Below are 20,213 nucleotides of genomic sequence, written 5' to 3'. Positions count from 1 at the left end.
GCTACCAGTGACAAGAGAATTCTCCTTTGTTAGTTTGTGGAAAATGAAAAGTTGGAACTATCAATCTTGTGAATCTGACCAATATTTCAGCAGTTCCCTCCTTGTAGAAATAAATGCTTCAAAAGCTCAGATTTTCTGTTTCATGATATCTCTTGACAGTCCCAGTCAGGTGCAAAACTTCATGACTTCGGGCACCAAACAGACAAGTACTAAGAAAACCTTTCCGAAAGAGCTTTCAAAATCAATGTAGAAATGCTGGTATTTTATCTTACTTTGACAGCTGGAAAACTGAGCCATAATCCCTAATGGAATTTTCCGAAGTTGTATTTGAGAAAAAAACAGATCTTGAAATTTAGTCCAGATTCCTTCAGTCTCAGTCCAGTCCCCTAACACAGAACTATTCATCATGGAGGGTTCAATCTTATTCTCAGACAATAAAGGATCCAAAACAGTAAACAATAAACTGGTTTTTATGACTGCACAAGACCTATTCGGGAAGCCTATAAATACTTTCAAGGTATGTAAAATACAAATAACTATCCAGGTATGTAAACCTATCCTATTTTATTCCTTCAAGAATCCAACACTGCCTGCAAGAGTCAGTATGACAATTATCCACCACTGCAGAAATCCAGAAATTTACACTGTAAGACAACTCAGTACTTTGCACACACCGAGTTCAGTTAAACAAGTAATAAAAGAAATACTCAACAGGTACAATTTTATTATGTTTAGGCATGCTGTGAGATACAGAAAATCTGCAGGGCAGTTAAATCAATACCTCAGCAGTAGAACCTGATTTTTTCATGCAGAAATTATACTCACCTGGTGTCCTGCTTCCTGGAACCTTCATGTACAGCTGCACTGTGTTCATGCCCAGGATGGTATGACCAACATGGCTTAGAAGATTTCCTGCTGATACCACACGTACAAAAGCAGGAAGTTTTGTCAGTTCATGGAGTTGCAACTTCCACCTGCAGCAAAATAGCAAATTGACAAACTTGTGAATCCCTAAAACTCTTAAAAGTGTTTGGAGAATATAAACATTTTTGAAAAATTGTTAGCACAGGTATCTGTGTTAACTCTTTCCATTTGAAATACTTCCAAATACGACCACAGACCTGATGGGCAAGTTGAGGGGAAAGAGAGTTCTGCAGCAAAAGCTGAGATTACAGATCAGAAGATCTGGCATCTACTGGGATCCTACAAGAACTATTTAAATTATCAAAATCCAATTCCCTAAGAGCCTCAGCTTAGGTTAATGTGAAGTCTCTCTCCCAAAAGTTTACTCAGAGGGATAGTTTATTAGCAACTGTTTTGATCCTACGGATGGAATTTCCTTTAGAATAAAATGGTGTTGTTTGAAATTTTATAACCACCTCTAATCACATGTGTGGATACACACACTGATCTTTCAGTGATTATACCACAAAAGTCCTCATCATCTTAAGCAGTCCTTATTCCCCTGACACCCTAAACTTTTCTTCTGCTCTAATGACTGAGACAGACCACATGTTTTGCCCTGCAGCTGGCAGAATTGACAGTCTAGACAGGCTGGACCTTTTATGGAAATATTTACTAAATGGAGACTGAACCAAAGAAATAATTAATACTGGACAATAAAATAATTTTTTTCAGAGTATTTCTGGTATTTTCTGGTGTTTTTCTAAGCTACCTTCATCTACTCACAGAAAGATAAGTCTAAAAAAATACTCATTTATTCCCTATTTTTTGAGGCTCTGGGAGAGGTATCATGGCTTATCCACAGGCAAGCACTGGTCTAGTCTTTATTACATATTCTGATTTTGCTCCTGGATAAAGAAGCAAGAGTTATGAGAAAGTGGAAACAGAAAAGATGACAGTATGAATGAAAGGAAAAAATCCCACCCTGAATAATAAAAATGAAGAAAACAGATGAACAAAAAAGAAACAAACCTTAATCTTACAATTCCTATGCAAAGACTATAAACTTGGTATTGTCAGAAGTAATTAAACTTGTAAACAAACAATTTAAAGCCTCATAATGAATCAAAGGGAATGGATTAGAAGGAGGACTAGAAAGAACAGTTTTTGATGGATGTTTAAATTCATTTCTGGAAAAAAAAAATCCTGGAAAGAAAAGTTTGAAAAGATATTTTAGCGTAAGAAAAGGACTCGTAACAAGAGTTTCAAGGCCCATTTCATTGTGGAAATGGAGTGTGCAACTGGAAATGGGTTTATCAAGGGATTGACCGATGACTGCGAAGAATACCCTGGATTTCCAGGGGTATAATACTGTGCAATACCACTGTGAGCAGCAGAAACTGTAATCAACTTACTTCTTGTCATCTGACAGGTCAATGTTGGTCCCAAACTTGATTGTTTTAAAAGGTCCTCTTCTCCTCCTCCCAGAGCTGCAAGTGTTAAAAATACAAACAGACGAATGTGAAAAATGGGAACGTAAAACACCACATAGAACCAACAACAGAATTAACACAGTTATACCACACTTACTTATCAGAAGATGTGGATTCATTATCTGAGTGGTCCTTGTGGTGACTCTTCTTCTCATTTTCCTCCTACAAAATGCAATTTTAAAATGTTTATATATATATATACACATAAAAGAACATATGTAAAATATATAGGTATAAAGTGATAACGAGGGCATAGATAAAAGTACATTTGTTTCAAGATGCTGAAACAATCTTTGAAATATCCATATCTGAAGTTTTGTGTCAATATTTCTGTCAAGAAAATTATTTACAAAAAAAGTTAGAAAAACAATTCTTCATGATTGCAGATTCATTGAAACTCAGGCCAGGACAACAAAAAATGCCTACACTGTAAATATTTTGGGCCTGCATCAGAGGTGCAAATGAGTCTGTTGTTCTGCTTCCTTATGCAGGTGAATCCAATCTCAAGGAATACTGTTAATTTTTTCAGACTAGAACATCCACCTTCCTTCAAAGTCAGGTAGGTATCCTGATATGAAACCAGGATGACTAACATTTATAAAACCAATTTTATAAAATCCATTACATAAAATCTCTTGAATTTTTCATGGCCATATGCTATTTTAGCGCTGCAGTGGCTGGGACCATGACTAGTGGAAAAAAATCCATCCAATATTAAATGATGCAATTTGATCTTTTTAGCAGAGCACACTCAAACTCCTATTCTAAAGACTTCTATTTTGGCAAGTATATGGACACAGAAGGAAAGAGACAAAAAGGAGGAATGAACTGTCTGGAGTCTATCCAAAGATCTCTGGCTTTGAATGGGATTGTTGTTAAACCTCAAAGTGCCCTGTGTACCTGAGAAAGTCTTATTCATCCTTTGAATGAAGGACAAAGAGAAACAAAAAGGAACCTTGTGATGATGGATTTATCAAATACTGCAAGACATGTTAGGAAAGCAATGTAATAGTTGTTAGAGGAATAAAGAAAAAAAGATCACTTAGGGCAAGTCAAGAGGATTGTGGCTATAGAGAGAAGAAATAAAGCTTTCATCTGAACACTGAAAAGTCACCTAAGGACAGGTCAAAGCAGTGCTAAGCAAAGGACACATGTACACTGTCTTTCTAATTTCCAGGGGAAAAATGAAAAACATCACTCTGAAAATTATTTTATGCATTTTTACAACCAATTTGTAAAAGTGAGAAAAAAACCCCAGAAAATCCTGCAGTTCGTATCTTGGTGCAAATTCAAAGGTGAGGCTTTCCATGGTAAGTGATCAAAGATTTAAACATGTATATATACATATATATATATATATGTATATATATATAATGTTCCAGTGATGTAATGTTTTCCAGCACCTCTGGAATGATGGTGTGACTGTTCAAGGGGCACCAAAAAAGTTCAGTCAATATTCTACCTATGTTTATTACCACTGCAGAGGAAGAAAAATCCCATTTATGTCACAAGGTCTTGATGACTTCCATGCCCTACACTTCCCAAAGGTTCCCTGTTTCTTTTCTTCATCCTGTGTCAGTCTTGCTCAAAACATTCTGTCTAGACTCCCTCCTGTTCTCTTCAACTACCAATTAAGTTCTTTGCTTCTAATCCTTTCCTCCAAAGCACAAAATTTAAATTTGGATTTTCTCTTTCCTTTCTTAATAAAATTATTGCTGTTTTTGAGTAATGGCAGTGAAAATGACAATAGTCAATTCCCCACGTCGGCATTTTCCCTATTTTCTAACAAATAACTGGCAAAGAATATCTTCTTGTCTTAGTTCCATCTCAGCCTAATCTTTGTAACACCAGATAACATAAGCCTTCGAGGAGTGCCCACAGACAATGTGTTCACTACTTCAGTGAAAGTACTAAAAAGTAATATCAATAAAACCACATTTCACAGCATCACAGAGTAACAGAATAATCAGGGTCAGAAGAGATGTTTGGAGACCATCAAGTCCAAGCCCACTGCCAAGGTAGGCAGGGGAAATATTACTTCCAAGATTTCACTCTGTCACACGTCTGAAATTTTTGAAATTAAGCAGAAACTGTTATGTTTGGAAAGCAACAAAAGACAAATATTACTGTAAACTTCTAATAAGCTGCATCCAAATTAATTACGTACAATGAAGAAATTGGATTTCAAATTATGTGTGAAATTAGAAGCAACCCAAATTAAAAAGAAACCCTACTGCACTTCAAATGTTTTAATATGAATTTTGACACTACTATATGAAAGCTTGAACTAGCAAGCTTTTAAAATATGTAATAGCTGTGAGTTTTACATTTACACATGAAACTTAAGTTTACACTAAGCATTTTGGGGAAACAATGACACTATGTGACCCTCTATTCAAACCAGATTCTGCAAATTTACCTGTGCTCCCCATGCTTAAGGAAACGTCTCCTTTCCCTCAGCAGCTTCTGTTTGTTTTCAACAGCCATTATTCACTGGTTCCAGAGTCAATACACAGTTTGTGAACTATAACAAACAATAACAATGAACTTACCCTTAAAGACTCCTGGAATGAGGAGGCCTGGTACTGTGCATATTTAGCAATTGTTGTGTGAGATCTACTGCTTTCACAACGCCAGATCTTCTTTGTTCCAGTGGGGTCCCAGTTTTCATCTGCTGGCTGCAGTAGTTGTGTCCTTACTTCTACTATGTGTTCATTATTCGCTTCTACCAATGTCTTAGTAGAGAAGAGTCCTAAATCTAATAAAGAGGATCGAAACTAATGAATGACAGTTCAAGTGTAATAAAAAAACTTCAGGAAAATACCTGGAGTTATCTAAAGGTTTACCCTAAAGCACTTTTCTCCCTCAGCCTTCATGACACTGCCCACCTGTACATTAATTATTAACACTGGTGATTAACACTCAAAAGACTTTTCTCCAAACAACAGTAGAAGCTTAGAATAAACTTGGCAGCTGCTCTGTGGATTATATTCCAAGAAATATTTTATGGGCCTTGGGTAAACAAATCTGTAAACAATGTTTAAATCTATTACCAATTAAGTATTTTTCAGAGCAGCTACTCTGTGGATTATATTCCAAGAACCATTTTACATGTCCTGGGTAAACAAATTTGCAAACAATGTTTAAATCTATTACCAAGAAAGTATTTTTCAGACCAGAATTATGAATGTACTTCCATCATATAACATATTTACTACCAGCACTGATAGTTTATTTGTCTACAGACTCCAAAACGTTGTACGCAGTCAGACTGTAGATCATTAAATCTGAACACAGAGACATGCATCCAGTTTTTTATAGGAAAAACATCTCACTGTAAATTTCCATATCCACAGCTCAGCTCCTCTCTGTGCTCAACAAAATCTGCTCTATTTGTGGTGGGTTTTTTTGACACAATCAAGATCAGGAAAAACGGCAAATCGAGAAATGACACGTTACCCTAATGATTTGGAATATACAAGTAATACAGTATTACAGAAATAAAACATCCACTTTTAAGAACTGAGATATTTCTCTTTAAAAAAATATAATTTCCCCCTTTTCCCCCTCAAAGTAAAAAAATATAAAGTAAATTTACCTAATTTAAGCGCTCCAGCAAGGCCACGTATTACAGTAACAGGGTTGTTTGGATTTGTACAAAATTGATGTAAAGGTGGAAAGAAAGCATCTCGTTTATTTTCCAACTGCAAAATTATAATGGAATGTTAGATGTCAGATCAATTTAGATTCCTTATTTGTAAAACAAGAAAGAAAAAAAAAGAGTAAAAGGAGAAACAAAAGAAAGAAAAGAGGAATTTTCTCCATTTCCCCTCACTGTGGGCAATGAAGAGCTACATCACACAATTCTTTCTATGGTTAATACTGGGTTCACTCCTGAAATTAATTTGTTACTGTAATTTGTTTCTTGGCATGAATTATTCCCAGGCTGCTTTGGCTTTTGCAACTCAGGTTTCCTGCACTTAATTTCTTTATCTGACAGTAGTCTTGTACATTCCCTAAATCTACAGAATTCTCTGAAGAGCAAGATAATACAGTTTCTTTTCAGAAGTTGAAAAAAGCTAAATCTACACATAATGTATACAAGAAATGGTACAATTAAAAGACTGCTCTCACGGTGTACTTTGGATGGACAACACTGTGACAGACTTTCATTGAGGTAGATGAATTCAGGTGCAACACCCATCCAACTACCCCATCCAACTCAACCTGGCTCTCAGGCAGACTCCTGCAGTATTAAACTGAAGTACCAACTCTTCTGGCCCCCAAACTGAGCTGACCAAAGCTAACTTGAGCTTTTCACACTGGCTGTATGCACATACTGTAGCTTATTCATCTGTTATCAAGGAAGTGGATATCCTATAATTTATTCTTCTATCACTAAGGAAGTTGGCTCAATAAAGCTATTATGAAACTTTATTTCCAGAATAGAAGTTTTAATGCCTGCCTAAGAAAATACCACCCTACCAAACCCTGCCTTTTCCTAATGACATTTTGTTCTTAGCATCACTTGGTCTTTTATTAATTTTTCTTCATTATATTTTGGAGCAGATTGTTATGAGAGTTTAGTTGAGTTACTTGTTCATTTATACATAAGCTGTCACTTGCAAAAACCTGTACATACATATTTGAAACACTGTGCATTGTATCTAATGAACCCTTCTGCTTATTCTGCCAACATTTTGAGTATTAAAAATAAAAAAAGCCTGAAGTGGTTTGCTCCATGTTTAGTGAAATTCTTACTATACAAGTACTTTAAGAGTCAAACTATGTCTCAAAATTTTCTTTAAGGTTAGCATTTTTCCTGCTTATATACTAGTCTAGAGAGCACTGGAATTAGAACCCAGTGATGAAGAGTGCATCTTTAAAATAATTACATTACATAATTCAGATATCCAAACAATTACAAAAGACAGGCAGCAGTGCACTTCTGCCACTTGATTTACTTACATAAATACTAGGTGTAGGTGGATTCAGCTTGTCCTTTGGCAAGGGAGGGTATGGTGGAGGCGGTGGTCGTGGAGGTGGGCATTTATCCAATAGAATACTACTGTTAGATAAGCCATTTTTACCCAGATTCCTAAAAGGAAAGAAGAGCTGCCTCTGTCAATGCTTGACAAATAAAATAAGTACATATTGGTGTAATCTCCTATGCAAAATAACATTGTGTAAGGAGAAACTGCAACTTAAGATGCAAATAAAGCCCATATATTTTAATCAAGAATTTTCAGTGTAGAATTTGCTATTAATTCAAAATTATTCCCACTCTGCCTGCCAAATCTACAACATCGTCACTATTAGTTAGAGATATAGCCATTTTAAATACAAGCAAGTGACAAAGTTTAACAGAAAAAGCAGGTTTCAACTAGAAATGGAGAAGAACCTTATCAGGTGGATGATCATTTCACAGGAGCTGAGGAAGTGCAGTCCGGTGCTGAGCACTGTGGCAGAGCAAAAGTCAGAAAATGACAATGTCTCAGCCAAAAAAACCCCCTGCTGAGCCACAAAACCCAACTACAACTACAGACACTGAACTGAACCACCACCTACCCCTCCCTGATTTACACGTCTTGGAGCCAAAAGGAGCCACTGCTGTATAATCTATTTTTCTGAGCAACAGAGGAAATGCCCCATCCCCAGTGAGTTTTTGTCTCAACACCCCTGTGTGTAACTTCAGCGAGAACCTCACTGCTTGTATTTCCAGCCTTTCACTGGATATTTCCATGTGGATAACCCACTGTATGTTTAACTTTTCCTAGAACAGATGGCCTGAAAAATCCCACTCTAAGCTTAGCCTATAGTCAGTACCCAGTTACAATCACCAGGAAGTATTTTTTGATAAAACCACCCCTTTCATTTTTGTTAAAAATGACTCAACTACTTCAAAATTCTTCCAACTAAACGCTATTCAGATCATTCTGCCAACCTCACTGGATTCACTAACTATTGCCACATCCCACAAAATGGGACGTTTCCAATGCATAATTTGATCACGTGTTATATAAAACCCACTGGTTGCAACAAGAAAGTTGTTCTGGTAACAACAGCCTCCAGCAGAAAACACAGATGACTTCTGTTAGATGGAACTCCCAGCAATAGAGCTTCTCTCTAAGACAGAACCTCTGATGCTGCATTGAGAAACACTGCAGAGCTGGATGCTGGCATCTGAGAGCTTAAAATGAAGTTACACCACAAACCACGAGTAAGATGGACTTGGGGTTTGAGATCAGATCAGGCTGATTGTTATGACAAACACTTTAAAAAAACCGGGAAAACACCTCCTGTACCCCAGGCTGCAACAAAAGTATCCTGAAAAACTGGTGGCCATCATGACAAACCAAGTCAGCCACTCTGTTCAGAACGTGCCAGTTTTGTACCTCTGACAGAAGGTCAGAGCAACACAGAGACATGATTAACAACTTCTCCAAAGCACATCTGCCAAAACACCACACAGTTTACTCCTTGTGACAGGTGAGTCTAAAGCCACAATAGACTGGAGTTTCAAAGGGAGTGAAAGAACGATGCAGAAGCTTTGATCAGGCACCATCCAACACGGCAAAAAAAAAAAAAATCACTGACCAATGCTTAATGTCTGATGGAGTTATTACAAACACCCTACTGTCCCCCAACACACAAACCCCCTCCAACAAACCAAAACAAAACGAGACCTCCAAAATAACATGGCAATATAAAATCACTACCACACAGAAATTTTTTGACCACAGTTGCAATAACCTGAGATTCAGACCATCTATACAAAGTGAAATTATAATCTAAACAGTAGCTGTTAGAAGTTACTATAACCTCTGCATTACCAAACTGAAAAAAAAATAAAATTAAAAAAGTGCAAATGTATAGTACTAAAAATAGAAGAGAACTTGGATGAAATTCAGTTTGCATTGATAAACAGTTCACAGACAACTTCTGAGGCAGTGAAGATGAGAAACACCAAACTTGAAGAAAAAGATACATTGCTCAGAAGTAGTGTGACTCCAGCTACTGAAGTCACAGCAAGGTGGTCACCTCAGCAAAGCTCAGTAAAGCCACGGGGTCTTCAGGGAAGGGGGGTAACAGAGAGAGGAGAAACTTCTATACACTTAGAGAAACCACGGGTCTGAAAAGGCAAAGGAGATAAAGAACAGTAGAGAGGAAAAGATCAGATGAAAAAAGGTATCTCATAAACACAGCATCTGAAGCTGATATTACCAATTCCAAGCTATAATTTCCTATTAAGTTATTAAAACCCTCTGGAGAAATTTTAAGAGAGCAAAGGGGACAAAGGAAAGGAAAGCTGGGATAGCAAAACATTCATAATTCAAGTGACACAGGAAACAGATGGGCAAAATATTTAAAGTTGTCTTTAACAGACCAGCTTCACTCTATCATCTTTTTTTTTTTAACTATGAATCAGAATAACTTACTATTAATAACAATGCAAGAGAGCTATTAAAGAATAATTCTGTAATTGATAGTGTGCCAAACAGAGCAATAGAAAATATAAAAACCACTACGGAAGTACTAAAAATATTTGCTACTAGCATCTGAAACATGTGAGTAACCACTGCCAGCCTCCACCTCTGGAAATACAGAACTATGGCCAGTGCAAGGAAAGTGAAAGACCCTTTTTGACCACAGCAACTGTGATGAAAATCTCACAAATCTCAGTTTCAAGAATGTAGTAGTCAAGATTTCAGTAGTAGTGAGAGGATTTCATTCTGGCTGAAAGAGGCAACAGATGGACAGCTGGACAACTCAATACAAAACAAGCCCCATGAAGAAACTGGATAGCCAGTCACCTACAACAGCGTGATGGAGGAATGGAGAGGACAGGCTTCATTCCTTTTAAATTGACTTTCCACAGGAAACTTGGCTTGTCATGGACTATGAAGGCAGGAGAACATCCTTCACTCCCACAGAGGGAAGAGAAGGCAGGAGCAGCTGTCAGGATCAGGAGTGTAGCCTGTCCTGAGCCACAGCTGCAGCTCTCAGTCCAGGGCAAGTTACTCGAAGGGTGAAAGCAACAACAACTCAAGTGGGTCATTCTGAGGACCAAACTCACACTGCTACGCTTTGGAGCAACATCAACCACCACAGATGAAACAGATACCTTGATTTCACAGAATCAATTAGGTTGGAAAAGGCCTCTGAGATCACTGAGTCCAGCCTGTGACCGAACACCAAGTCATCAGCCAGACCACAGCACTGAGTGACACGTCCTGTCTGTCCTTAAACCCCTCCAGGGACGTGACTCCACCAGCTCCCTGGGCAGCCCACTCCAGTGTCTAATCACCCTTTCTGTGAAGTTCTTCCTTATGTCCAGCCTAAACCTACCCTGACACAGTTTAAGACTATGTCCTCTTTTCCTATCCCTGTTTTCTTGGGATTATTTCATGTAATCATGGGATCTCTTGAATAATCACTCATCACATTCATTACAACATCTCTTTTTTTCCTATTCTACTGCTTTCTAGGATACATTCCCACACCTTCTAAAAAACACAGATTACAGCCTTCAGTCTCAGACAAAATCTTCTCCTCTGGCTGTACCAAGACCCACGGGGGACCAGGAGAAGGAGTGTGACACAGTTGGTTTCACAATAATCACCAGTCCCATTCACAGCACCCACTTCCCAGCCCGTGCTTTTAGCAAAGAGTAGCACAAATAACTTAACAATATCTAGGGATATCGACAAATGGAGATGGATGGTTTAGTCTGAGATGATGCCTTCATCCACCTACCACACTTCTTCCCTCGAGGGGATGTCCCTGCCCCACAGCAAGGTAGGCTCCAGCTCCAGCCCTAGAGACTCCCCTGCTGGAGCTCTACATCACTATTAAAAGCTAAATAAAACAAGACCAAAATCTGATCTCAAGGTACTATCACTGAAACATTTACAATTACACGAAGCTTATCAGGTAGTTGCTAAACACTTCTTAGGTGCTGTGCCGACTTTGCATCATCCCAGCTGACTACAAACTGATACAATGCAAGTTTAAAGCTACTTGTGTTACAAAGCTGAACCGGTTTTAACTCTATTTTATTATCAAAACTCTCAAGTACATCAAGAATATTCAAGTTTATATGATAAAACCTATTTTCTGAGAATCAAGAATCATTATCATTAATTACCATCCTCCAAATTTATTAAATTAATTACCTCAATAGTTTTATTATTTCACTCAAGCCTAATGTCAGACTGAGAAAATTATGTCTATTTCTCAGAAAGTAGTTCCACAGTGCTCTTCAAGTCCTCTGGAACCTTTCCTGTTTTCCAAGAACTATATAAAAAAAAAATCATTATGAAGGATAAACAATCCTCTGGCCTGCTCTTCCAGAGCTCTTGGATGTATGTTATCTGGGCCTCTGGCTTAAAAAAGCCAGATTTAAGTATAACTACTGTTTAACCTTCTCCTTGAATATTGTGAAAACAGAGAGTGTGTTATAGGACATCCCATGATGTGAACATTTTATCTGCCTCTTTCCCAAGCACAGAACAAAAATATTTACTGAACCCTCTTGCCTACACAGACAGTTTTAACAGTTCTGTGCAGTCACTGAGATTGGTATTTTTTCTGTTTCTTCTTTTTCATTCTTGTCTACAGCTTTTCCTCTTCCAAATTGTAATTTCTGTGTCTTCTAGAACTCTTAGCCTCAGTCCTTCTGAAAATATTTGCCCTTTTTGTTTTCAATTGGGAGATTATGACTTTTTGATGAAAATGAAAAGTTCCTGAATGATTTCCAGTTATCCATACATTTGGATTTTAGGTGTAATTTACAGGTCAAAACAGACTAAGTTACAATCATTTGCGCTTAAGCAGTTATTTTTGTTGTGAAGGCCGTCTAAGTGAATTATTATTTGAGGATTAGCTGCATGAGAATTAACAAGGTTTTACCGCTCAAGAGATTATAGTTATTCCAAAGAATACAATTAATACTCTCTCTTCCTCCAATAAAAATCACATTTAAAATGAATACAAGGAACTGTGGATTTATTTGATGCTCTATCTCAATTCCATCAGAATTAATTAATCTACAAATAAGAATGAACAAGACCTTTTTAAAATGTGCCTGCAGAAGGAACCAGCTGTAGCACTGGGATGCACAGCACTTCCTTAACCCAGTCCTGACTCAAAGCTGAAATACCCACCCATCACAATTAGCAGATACAATCAGTTGCTTTGTAATGTAATGAGTTATTACAAAACCACAGAAAAACGTCTGTCAATCCCCATCTCTCTGGAAGGAGGTGGTTACACACAACACCCAACTTGGGCTCTCCAAGGCTCAACCTCCTAAAGCTCCTTCTGTAGCCAGGGGAGAGAGACAGAGGAGCTCTCAAAGAGGAATATAAAGAACTCAAGTCAATCTTACATTATGCTTAAACGCAAGTAATACCAGATAATTAATTATACAACCTGTTTATCATGCAGTTCTCTACCCCAGCCTTTCACAACCAGGTACTAACGCTGGCAGTACTCCCGGAGATCTTTCACTTTAAACCTACAGAAAATCCTACAATAGAATTGTGGATTTTCTCATTATGCAAATGTATTTCTAATTGTTTTTGAATTCTGTTCTGGTTTTGACCTCAATAGCACAGGTTGGCAGTGAATTTCATAGGTTAATTATATGTTATGTAAGAAGTAATGTTCCTTTTTTTTTCTTTGCTTAATAACTTTTTACATCTTTCCTTTCTATTTCATTTGCTAATCACCCTGCTCTTAGGCTGTAAGACAAACAAATCACATTAATAACTTATGCAAGAAAAGCACTGTAACAAGTGGCACCAAACATTTTCATACACTTGCCTTCCCCCCTAAACTATAAATCTTTTCTACATTTTTTCACTTCCAGATAATTCTGCTTCCATCTGCAGATTTCTGTCTTTGCCTCTTGAGCAAAAAACAATCTCTTATTCTAAAAGCTTGTGAAACCACAACACTTCAATTTTTTTTTCTTAAAACGTTTGCTACAGTAAAGTTCATGTGCCAGAAGTAACTGTGCCTTTAGAGCAACTGAGCAATTCTGCCTTGAAGCCAAAAAATCTTCTGCTTGTAAAGAAAATTCTCAATAAAAAAAGGATTGCTTCTCTGTTTTTAAGAACAAAACACAAACTTAATTCAGCTCCTTATCCACAGAATACTTCCCTCAAACAGACTTTGGTTCTTTTCCTCTGGACCAAAGAGTTCTCAAACCAGTGAGTCCCAAATCGTCTTCCCAGAGCTCAGTAGCCCCTTTTAATACAGGTCACCACATAACCCACACCTCTCCTTTGCTTCCCCAATTAAGTCAAATTAAAGCATTCAAGTTCAAAAACGCTTCAGAGTTTTCAGATTAGTCTTTCCATATATCACCATGAAAACGACAACAGCAACTTCCAGCTGACACCAAGTTGCCCCGTTACCCAACTGGGCTCTTCAGAACCATCTCAGAATCTCCTGCACGGACCTGTCTAAATCACTGTCAAACAGAAGTTTTGTTTGGAGCTTTGCCTTTTCTTTCAAGGCTGTGAAATAAATTAATAAATTACAGGAAAAAAATAGTAACAAAGATATTTCTTAATGTCTTGTATAAGAAATGAAAACAAGTCAACTCGGGAATTTCGCTACGCTGGCTGAAGGAAGGACTTGACCTCAGGTTGGTTTCAGAAAGGGTAACTGGTAGACTCTCCTAACCCAGATGGATACTGGATTTTTATCCCTCCTCCAGGATGTTAATTAGATGAAACGCTGAGCAAGAAATCAGCTGGTTTCACTTCAGTAGAAATAAACAGCTCAAGTGTTAAATCTCAAGTCTTGTGATAATGTTTCATTAATTCTCCTTTCAGAAGGATTGCTCACAGGGAAAAGATACTTACATTTCTAAGAGCACAGAAGAGAGCTCTTGATAACATTCTCTTTAAGGAAACCTGATATACAACCAGACAAAGCAGCACACTCTTCTTCTTTTCCCCATGTATTAACCATCAGCCTTTCTAATAAAAAACTTATAACAATTATTCTTATAATATTTTCTTATTTTCTAATTTTAATCACATGGTTTTCACTTATTCTCAAAAATTACTTGGGGTTGTGTTGCCTTTTTTTTTTTTTGGTAATGATGTCAACAGGAGACTCTAGGATTCTCAGGAAGGATAATCAATTTAGTAGTACACTCTTTTATCTGTTAATTTGCTCAGAGGCTTAAAGATATTTAGTTTACTATGTAAACAGTTTACCAAACATAGTAATTCAGTCGTTTTATAACCACCTTAAAATTTACTGTTGCAATCAGTTTTATTGGTAGGAAAGACTAACCAAATCACACTTACACTTCCCAGAATCACCTCCTCAATTCCTTTTCATCCTTACACTCCAACAGCAGTTTTAACAAGATGAGCACATTTGCCACCCCACTGTTCTCCAAAACAGCATCTTAATGAGATTTGCATATTCGAGTCAGTGCAGCTCAGCTCCTGCATTTCTCAATTCCTTCTGGCTTTTCACTGACACTGTCTGGCCCTTCAAGGGAAGCTCCTTGTAGAAGTATCAATTGCAACGCCAGCACCCTACGTCTGACCCCTTCTCAGCCTCCGGAACAACCTCATTTCACCCCAGGAACAGAATACGGCTCTGTTAAGTATCTCCTCAACATTCTCGCCGAGGAAGATGGATATAAAGAAACTTTTCAGCCTCTGCAATTATCTTGCCCTACTTAAGTGCTCACTTTAGTCTCTGGCAAAACAAAACATTTACCAAGTGTGTTTTCACAGACCAGACAACCTATTCACACCCAATAAAAGGAGAATGAAATGGAGTTTTCTATTTGGCATGCGTTTTGCCTTTTATGATACAAAGCATCTCGTTTCATCTAATGGCTTCAATTGAGCAGCTTTTATTAAGAAAACGCTTGTTTAAATAAAGCAAAATTACAGTCTTCCCAGCCTTTATTTTTTGCTTAATTCCAATTTTATTTTATACTTCCCTATCTCTGATGCTCCTTTGTTCTTGAGCAACACACAAAATCCAAGCAACATTAAGAGGTCAGGTTTTGGTGGAGCATTACCATGTTGCTTCCTGATAAAATCCCCCTGTAAAATGAGGAACTTCATTATCCTGCACTTCAGTATCCTGCAGCAGGTCAATTGCAGTCAATCAACTCTTGTGCATTACTTACTCCCAAACTGCTGCTAATTCCAGGTCTTTTGTGCTCTAAGCACAAATAAACCTGATGGGTCTGAAAGATGCAAAAAACGGCTTCTCTTAGACAAGGCTTTTTTAAAACCCTAAACATCTGATGAAAAAGATTATTTATCAAGTAGACTTCTGAGGAATTTCAAGGCGACTTAATAGTAACATAAACACTCTGGTTTTGAAGTAAGCATATAGTAAACAGAGCCAAATGCAGGATAACGAGGAGGAAAACAAACATGATTAATCTAGTACTCCAGCTATAAAAAAACCAAGTCCCATCCACTTGTTCCTACCTATGTCTATTTTTCCCTAGAGAATACCATCAAGACAACAGGTTGTATCAAGTAACAATTATCAGATAGCAAGGAGAATATGCCAGAAGATAACAGAATACAATTTTCTACATTGAAGATGAAGCCAGAACATCTTTCTGAACATACCAAATAAAACAAAGGTGTGTATGTAACAACCGACATATATGAATACATATAATATATAAAAACTAATACTTCAGAACAACTCCCCTCTCCCCAATGCATGAAGTTTATTCTAGCACAGGTGTTTGGGGGTTTGTCTTTTTTTTTTTTTTTTTCCCTTTAAAGGAAAAAAGAAATCAAATAATTATTTTTCAGGTTTTCTACTCTGGATAGCTTTTCCGTAATTTTTACAGTAATTCTAAAAATCAACACTTCTGGTCACAAATTCACTTTTAAGCCTCAAGATACCACTTACAGAGAGATAGCACCCAAATGTACCCAGTACTATGGAAACTACTTTCAAATTCTTTGTTTTTGCATTACCTTACTCTGTGTTAAAACAAAGGTTAACATGCAGTATTGAAGTTCATAGTGTCTGATATATTAGTATATAAACTTGTTCTGTCCTACTGTGCATAAATGTCAACTTATTTTGCAAATTAACAGGGCTTTCAGTAGATTATCCTAGACATTTTCCCCATGTGAATCATGCACACAACACCTATGACAACTCTGCTGCTCCACAGCCGTCATGTGCATGCCTGTACATACTCACACTCCACAAATATTAGACCAAAGCAAGGGCTGGATCAGTACATGGCTGGGACAGCCTTATCCTCAAATTCCTGTACATAAACTGTCAGGCATATAAGAATGGCAGGGGGAAAAAAACCCCACTATTAATATATTATATAGTGTTTGCATTATATAGTTACTGCTTTTATTAGTATGAAAAAAGCACGTAGACAGAAGCTTTCCCCTAACAGGTAACCAGCCCCAGCACAGATGAGTTACAGCAATAATGAGCCCAACAGGATTTTCACATATGGGAAACTAGCTGGCTGCCTTTACACTTCAAGCTTACACTAAAAATTACCCTTGTTGTTAGTCCCACAAAATTTCTCAGAATCTCTTGTTATTATTAGCAGACATATGCAGAGATCTTTCAGAAAGCATTATCAGACTAGGAGAGATCCTGTCTCTAAACCTGCAAAAGCAGTCCCAGCCCAGACTGAGGCATTTCTTGACCTCAGAGTTGCTAAAAAAACCACAAGTCTCTCCTCCACTTTTACCCCTGCTCATCTTTTCTTATTATCCAGCTTCTAAGTCCTCTGCCTTGCTGAATGAAGGTGCAGACAGGCTGAAGAGGGAGCTCTCAATCTCTACTCAATAAGAAAGAAACAAAGGGAAAAAAAGCACATCTAACACTTTCTGAGCTGCCTGCAAACTACACGGGGCAAAGTATTAGCTTACCTCCCTTGAAAAATTATGCTTATACGAGCCTGGTAGAAAACAAGGGCTAAATGAACTCAAGTGAAACACCTTCATGAGCTTCCTTTTATCTTGGAAATTAGGTATCACTAGGAATACAACACCTCCATCAATGAGCACAAAAGCAAAGACTTGTATTAGAAGCTGGGTTAAGATTTTTGCAGTAAAAATGCTCTATGTTTGCCTGCTTACCACAAACTCCAGATCTCACCTGTAAAAAGCCCGAAAACCAGTGTACTAAACCCATCAAAATGCAGTATTTGAATAGAGGGATACACTTCCCATTACTCTCCCAAGAAAGCTATGTGCCAATTTTGAAGACAGATCAGCCTGAACTTCGAGAATTTAAAGTCTGTAAGAGTTTATTTTCTTAAAGTCTGTAACAGTTTATTTTATGCCTACTTGCAATGCACTCATCCTAACACCACACATCGAAGCTATTTTTATACTTCTGCCAGCAAGAACAAATACCTGGTCCCAATTAAAAATTAAAAAAAAAAAAAAAAAGGCAAGCTGTTAAGCTGTTAATTTTTATGAATGTAACGTGTGTACAAGAGTCACTTGGAAATGAACATCACAATTAGACTTAATATTTGAAAGATGACAAAATAAGCTCCCTATCGATTTCTTTCTCTCTTTTAGGAAATTTATCTTTGTAACACACAGATACAGACTGCTATACCATGGATCAGTATTAGTCATCAAATCCCATAACATCAGAAACTAGTAACTCTCAATCACAGTAACAGATGCAGGGTTTTTTTGTAGAATGATATAAACATGCTTTTATACCATTTTTTAACATCAAAAAGAGTTATGCTCAAAACCACCACACTTGCTATATAAAATACAGCAAACACACACACACATATATATTTTATATACATATATATATAACCCAAATGAAATATTTGGGAGTAAAATATACTGAGATGGGGAACAACTCCAACAAGAATTCCAACACAGAAAAATACAGATAACATTTCAACTAGAAGAACTGTAAACACAGTTTAGCAGAGTATAAGAGCCAAAATAACCACGTGCTTGTGATTAAAGGAACTTCAGTGAACTTTAAAGGCATTTTAGGTAACATTTTCCCAAAAGGCAACAGCTCTACGACACGGCTACAGAAAGCACCGTGCTCCAAATGGTCATTTCAATTTCTAAGCTTGATTTGAAATCCTCAAATAATTTTTTTTTTTGGGGGAGGGAAGTAGGCAAATCTCTAAAAGGACCACCTAGAAAATCTAAGGACCTGAGACAGTTTACTCAGAGGAGGCTTCAAGCACTGAGCACTTAATGTGAACTTGAAAAGCTAATTACTATCTCCCAGGCACCCTGCTAGCACATGACCAGAGACTTTGCTGCAGCAGTTTAAGATATTATTGCCCTCAGCCCACCATCCTCTTCTGCCACAGACCACTGGCTACTGCGAAGGTGGCTGAATTTGCTGAATTTCTACACCACTGTAGCTTACAGTGTAATAACACCTTTGCCAGAAGTCATTGCTAAGAAACGTTATCTGAATTTCCACAACCCAGCCTTCCATGCTCTGTGCCATCCAGTACCACCAGCAATGAAGACACGTGGGAAAACACCGTGTAATCCGTACAACCACACTGTTGTACAGTCACTGCCAGGTTTTCTCGTGGCTGGCCCCACTTTTTGCCCTTACCTATTATGCATCTGATCTAAAATGATACGACGTCACTGACTGAAGACAAAAAACAACAGCAATGCACCTGCTAATCCAGTGGAACACTAGATGAACCAAGACTTACAGCCCTGAAGAGTCAAAACTGCACTGCAACGTGACAGACTCACAACTCGCTGCAGGACTGGGTTTCCAAAGAACAATCCACCACACAAAGAGCTCCTGTGCTCAGGCTGGAGATGCCGAAACCATCACTACCAAAAAAAGCCATCTCTGGTACAGAACTGAGGGACAAGCTGATACACCAGATGGCCGTGTGACCACGCAGAGGGACACCAACAGGCGGGAGAAATGGGCCAACAGCAATCACAGGAATTTCAGCAAAGGGAAATGCCAAGTTTGGACAACACTCTGAGGCGCATGGTGGGATTCTTGGGGTGTCCTGTGCAGGTCCAGGAGTTGGACTTGGTGATCCTGTTGTGTCCCTTCCAACGCAGCATATTCTACAATTCTAAGTCCTGCAGCGGGGGTAGAACAACCCCACGCAGTGGCACATAAGAAAACAAAGATTTTTTTTTTATTTTTTTTTTTTAACTTTAGGGCTGATCCAATAATGGAACAGCTTGTCCAGGCAGGTTGTGGAGTCTCCATCCCTGGAAGTATTCAAAACCTGGCTGGACATGGTCCTGAGCAACCTGCTCTAGCTCGCCCTGCTGTGAGCTGGGAGGCTGGATGAGATGATCTCCAGACGTCCCTTGCTGGACCTCCCACCTCAACATTATGGAAATATTTACCAGTTTTGCAATGAGAACACTGATTTGTAAGGACAGACTGAATCTGTATGACTTACTTGTATCAAGAAAAAGTATTTTTCAGAGCTTAATACTAGCACTGAACACGATGGATTTTTTCTAACATTCATAATTTTCAACATCTACATTGTTGCTGTTGTTCCTTATGTAAGCAGAAGTGCTTGTACTGCACCTTTATAAACTACGTCTATATAACAAGTAAAAGAAAAAAACCCAAACAATGCATTTTTCTTTTGTATGAGCTGTATCCAAGCTCCTTTACAGAAATTAAGCCTTAAACCCCATGAAAAAGATACATGTTTCGAAGCAATAAATTTATCTGACATTTACTGGTATCATGTCCCAATTTCAGAAGTCTTTCTTATATAAGAAAACAATCATATAAACGCTAGAAATAAAAACACATTGATGT

General features: G+C 37.8%; 1 protein-coding gene across 19 annotated transcripts in view; it reads right to left on the bottom strand.

Moving 5' to 3' along the window:
• Positions 1 to 20,213, bottom strand: part of KDM6A (lysine demethylase 6A) — a 150,564-nt gene that overhangs the window by 14,416 nt on the left and 115,935 nt on the right. For all 19 annotated transcript variants that reach the window (XM_050334017.1, XM_050334019.1, XM_050334020.1 and 16 more), the window contains 6 exons: positions 7,365 to 7,494; positions 5,995 to 6,100; positions 4,949 to 5,154; positions 2,494 to 2,558; positions 2,319 to 2,393; positions 826 to 974 (listed from right to left, as the gene is read on the bottom strand). In XM_050334017.1, the coding sequence (XP_050189974.1) occupies positions 826 to 974; positions 2,319 to 2,393; positions 2,494 to 2,558; positions 4,949 to 5,154; positions 5,995 to 6,100; positions 7,365 to 7,494 (731 nt within the window). The remainder of the gene's footprint in view (positions 1 to 825; positions 975 to 2,318; positions 2,394 to 2,493; positions 2,559 to 4,948; positions 5,155 to 5,994; positions 6,101 to 7,364; positions 7,495 to 20,213) is intronic.

The sequence above is a fragment of the Myiozetetes cayanensis genome, unplaced genomic scaffold (assembly GCF_022539395.1).
Source record: "Myiozetetes cayanensis isolate MyiCay16 unplaced genomic scaffold, myiCay2020 scf5-8, whole genome shotgun sequence".
Classification (NCBI taxonomy): Eukaryota; Metazoa; Chordata; class Aves; order Passeriformes; family Tyrannidae; genus Myiozetetes; species Myiozetetes cayanensis.
Note: the sequence above shows the minus strand (reverse complement) of the source record. Positions and strands in the feature narration are given on the sequence as shown.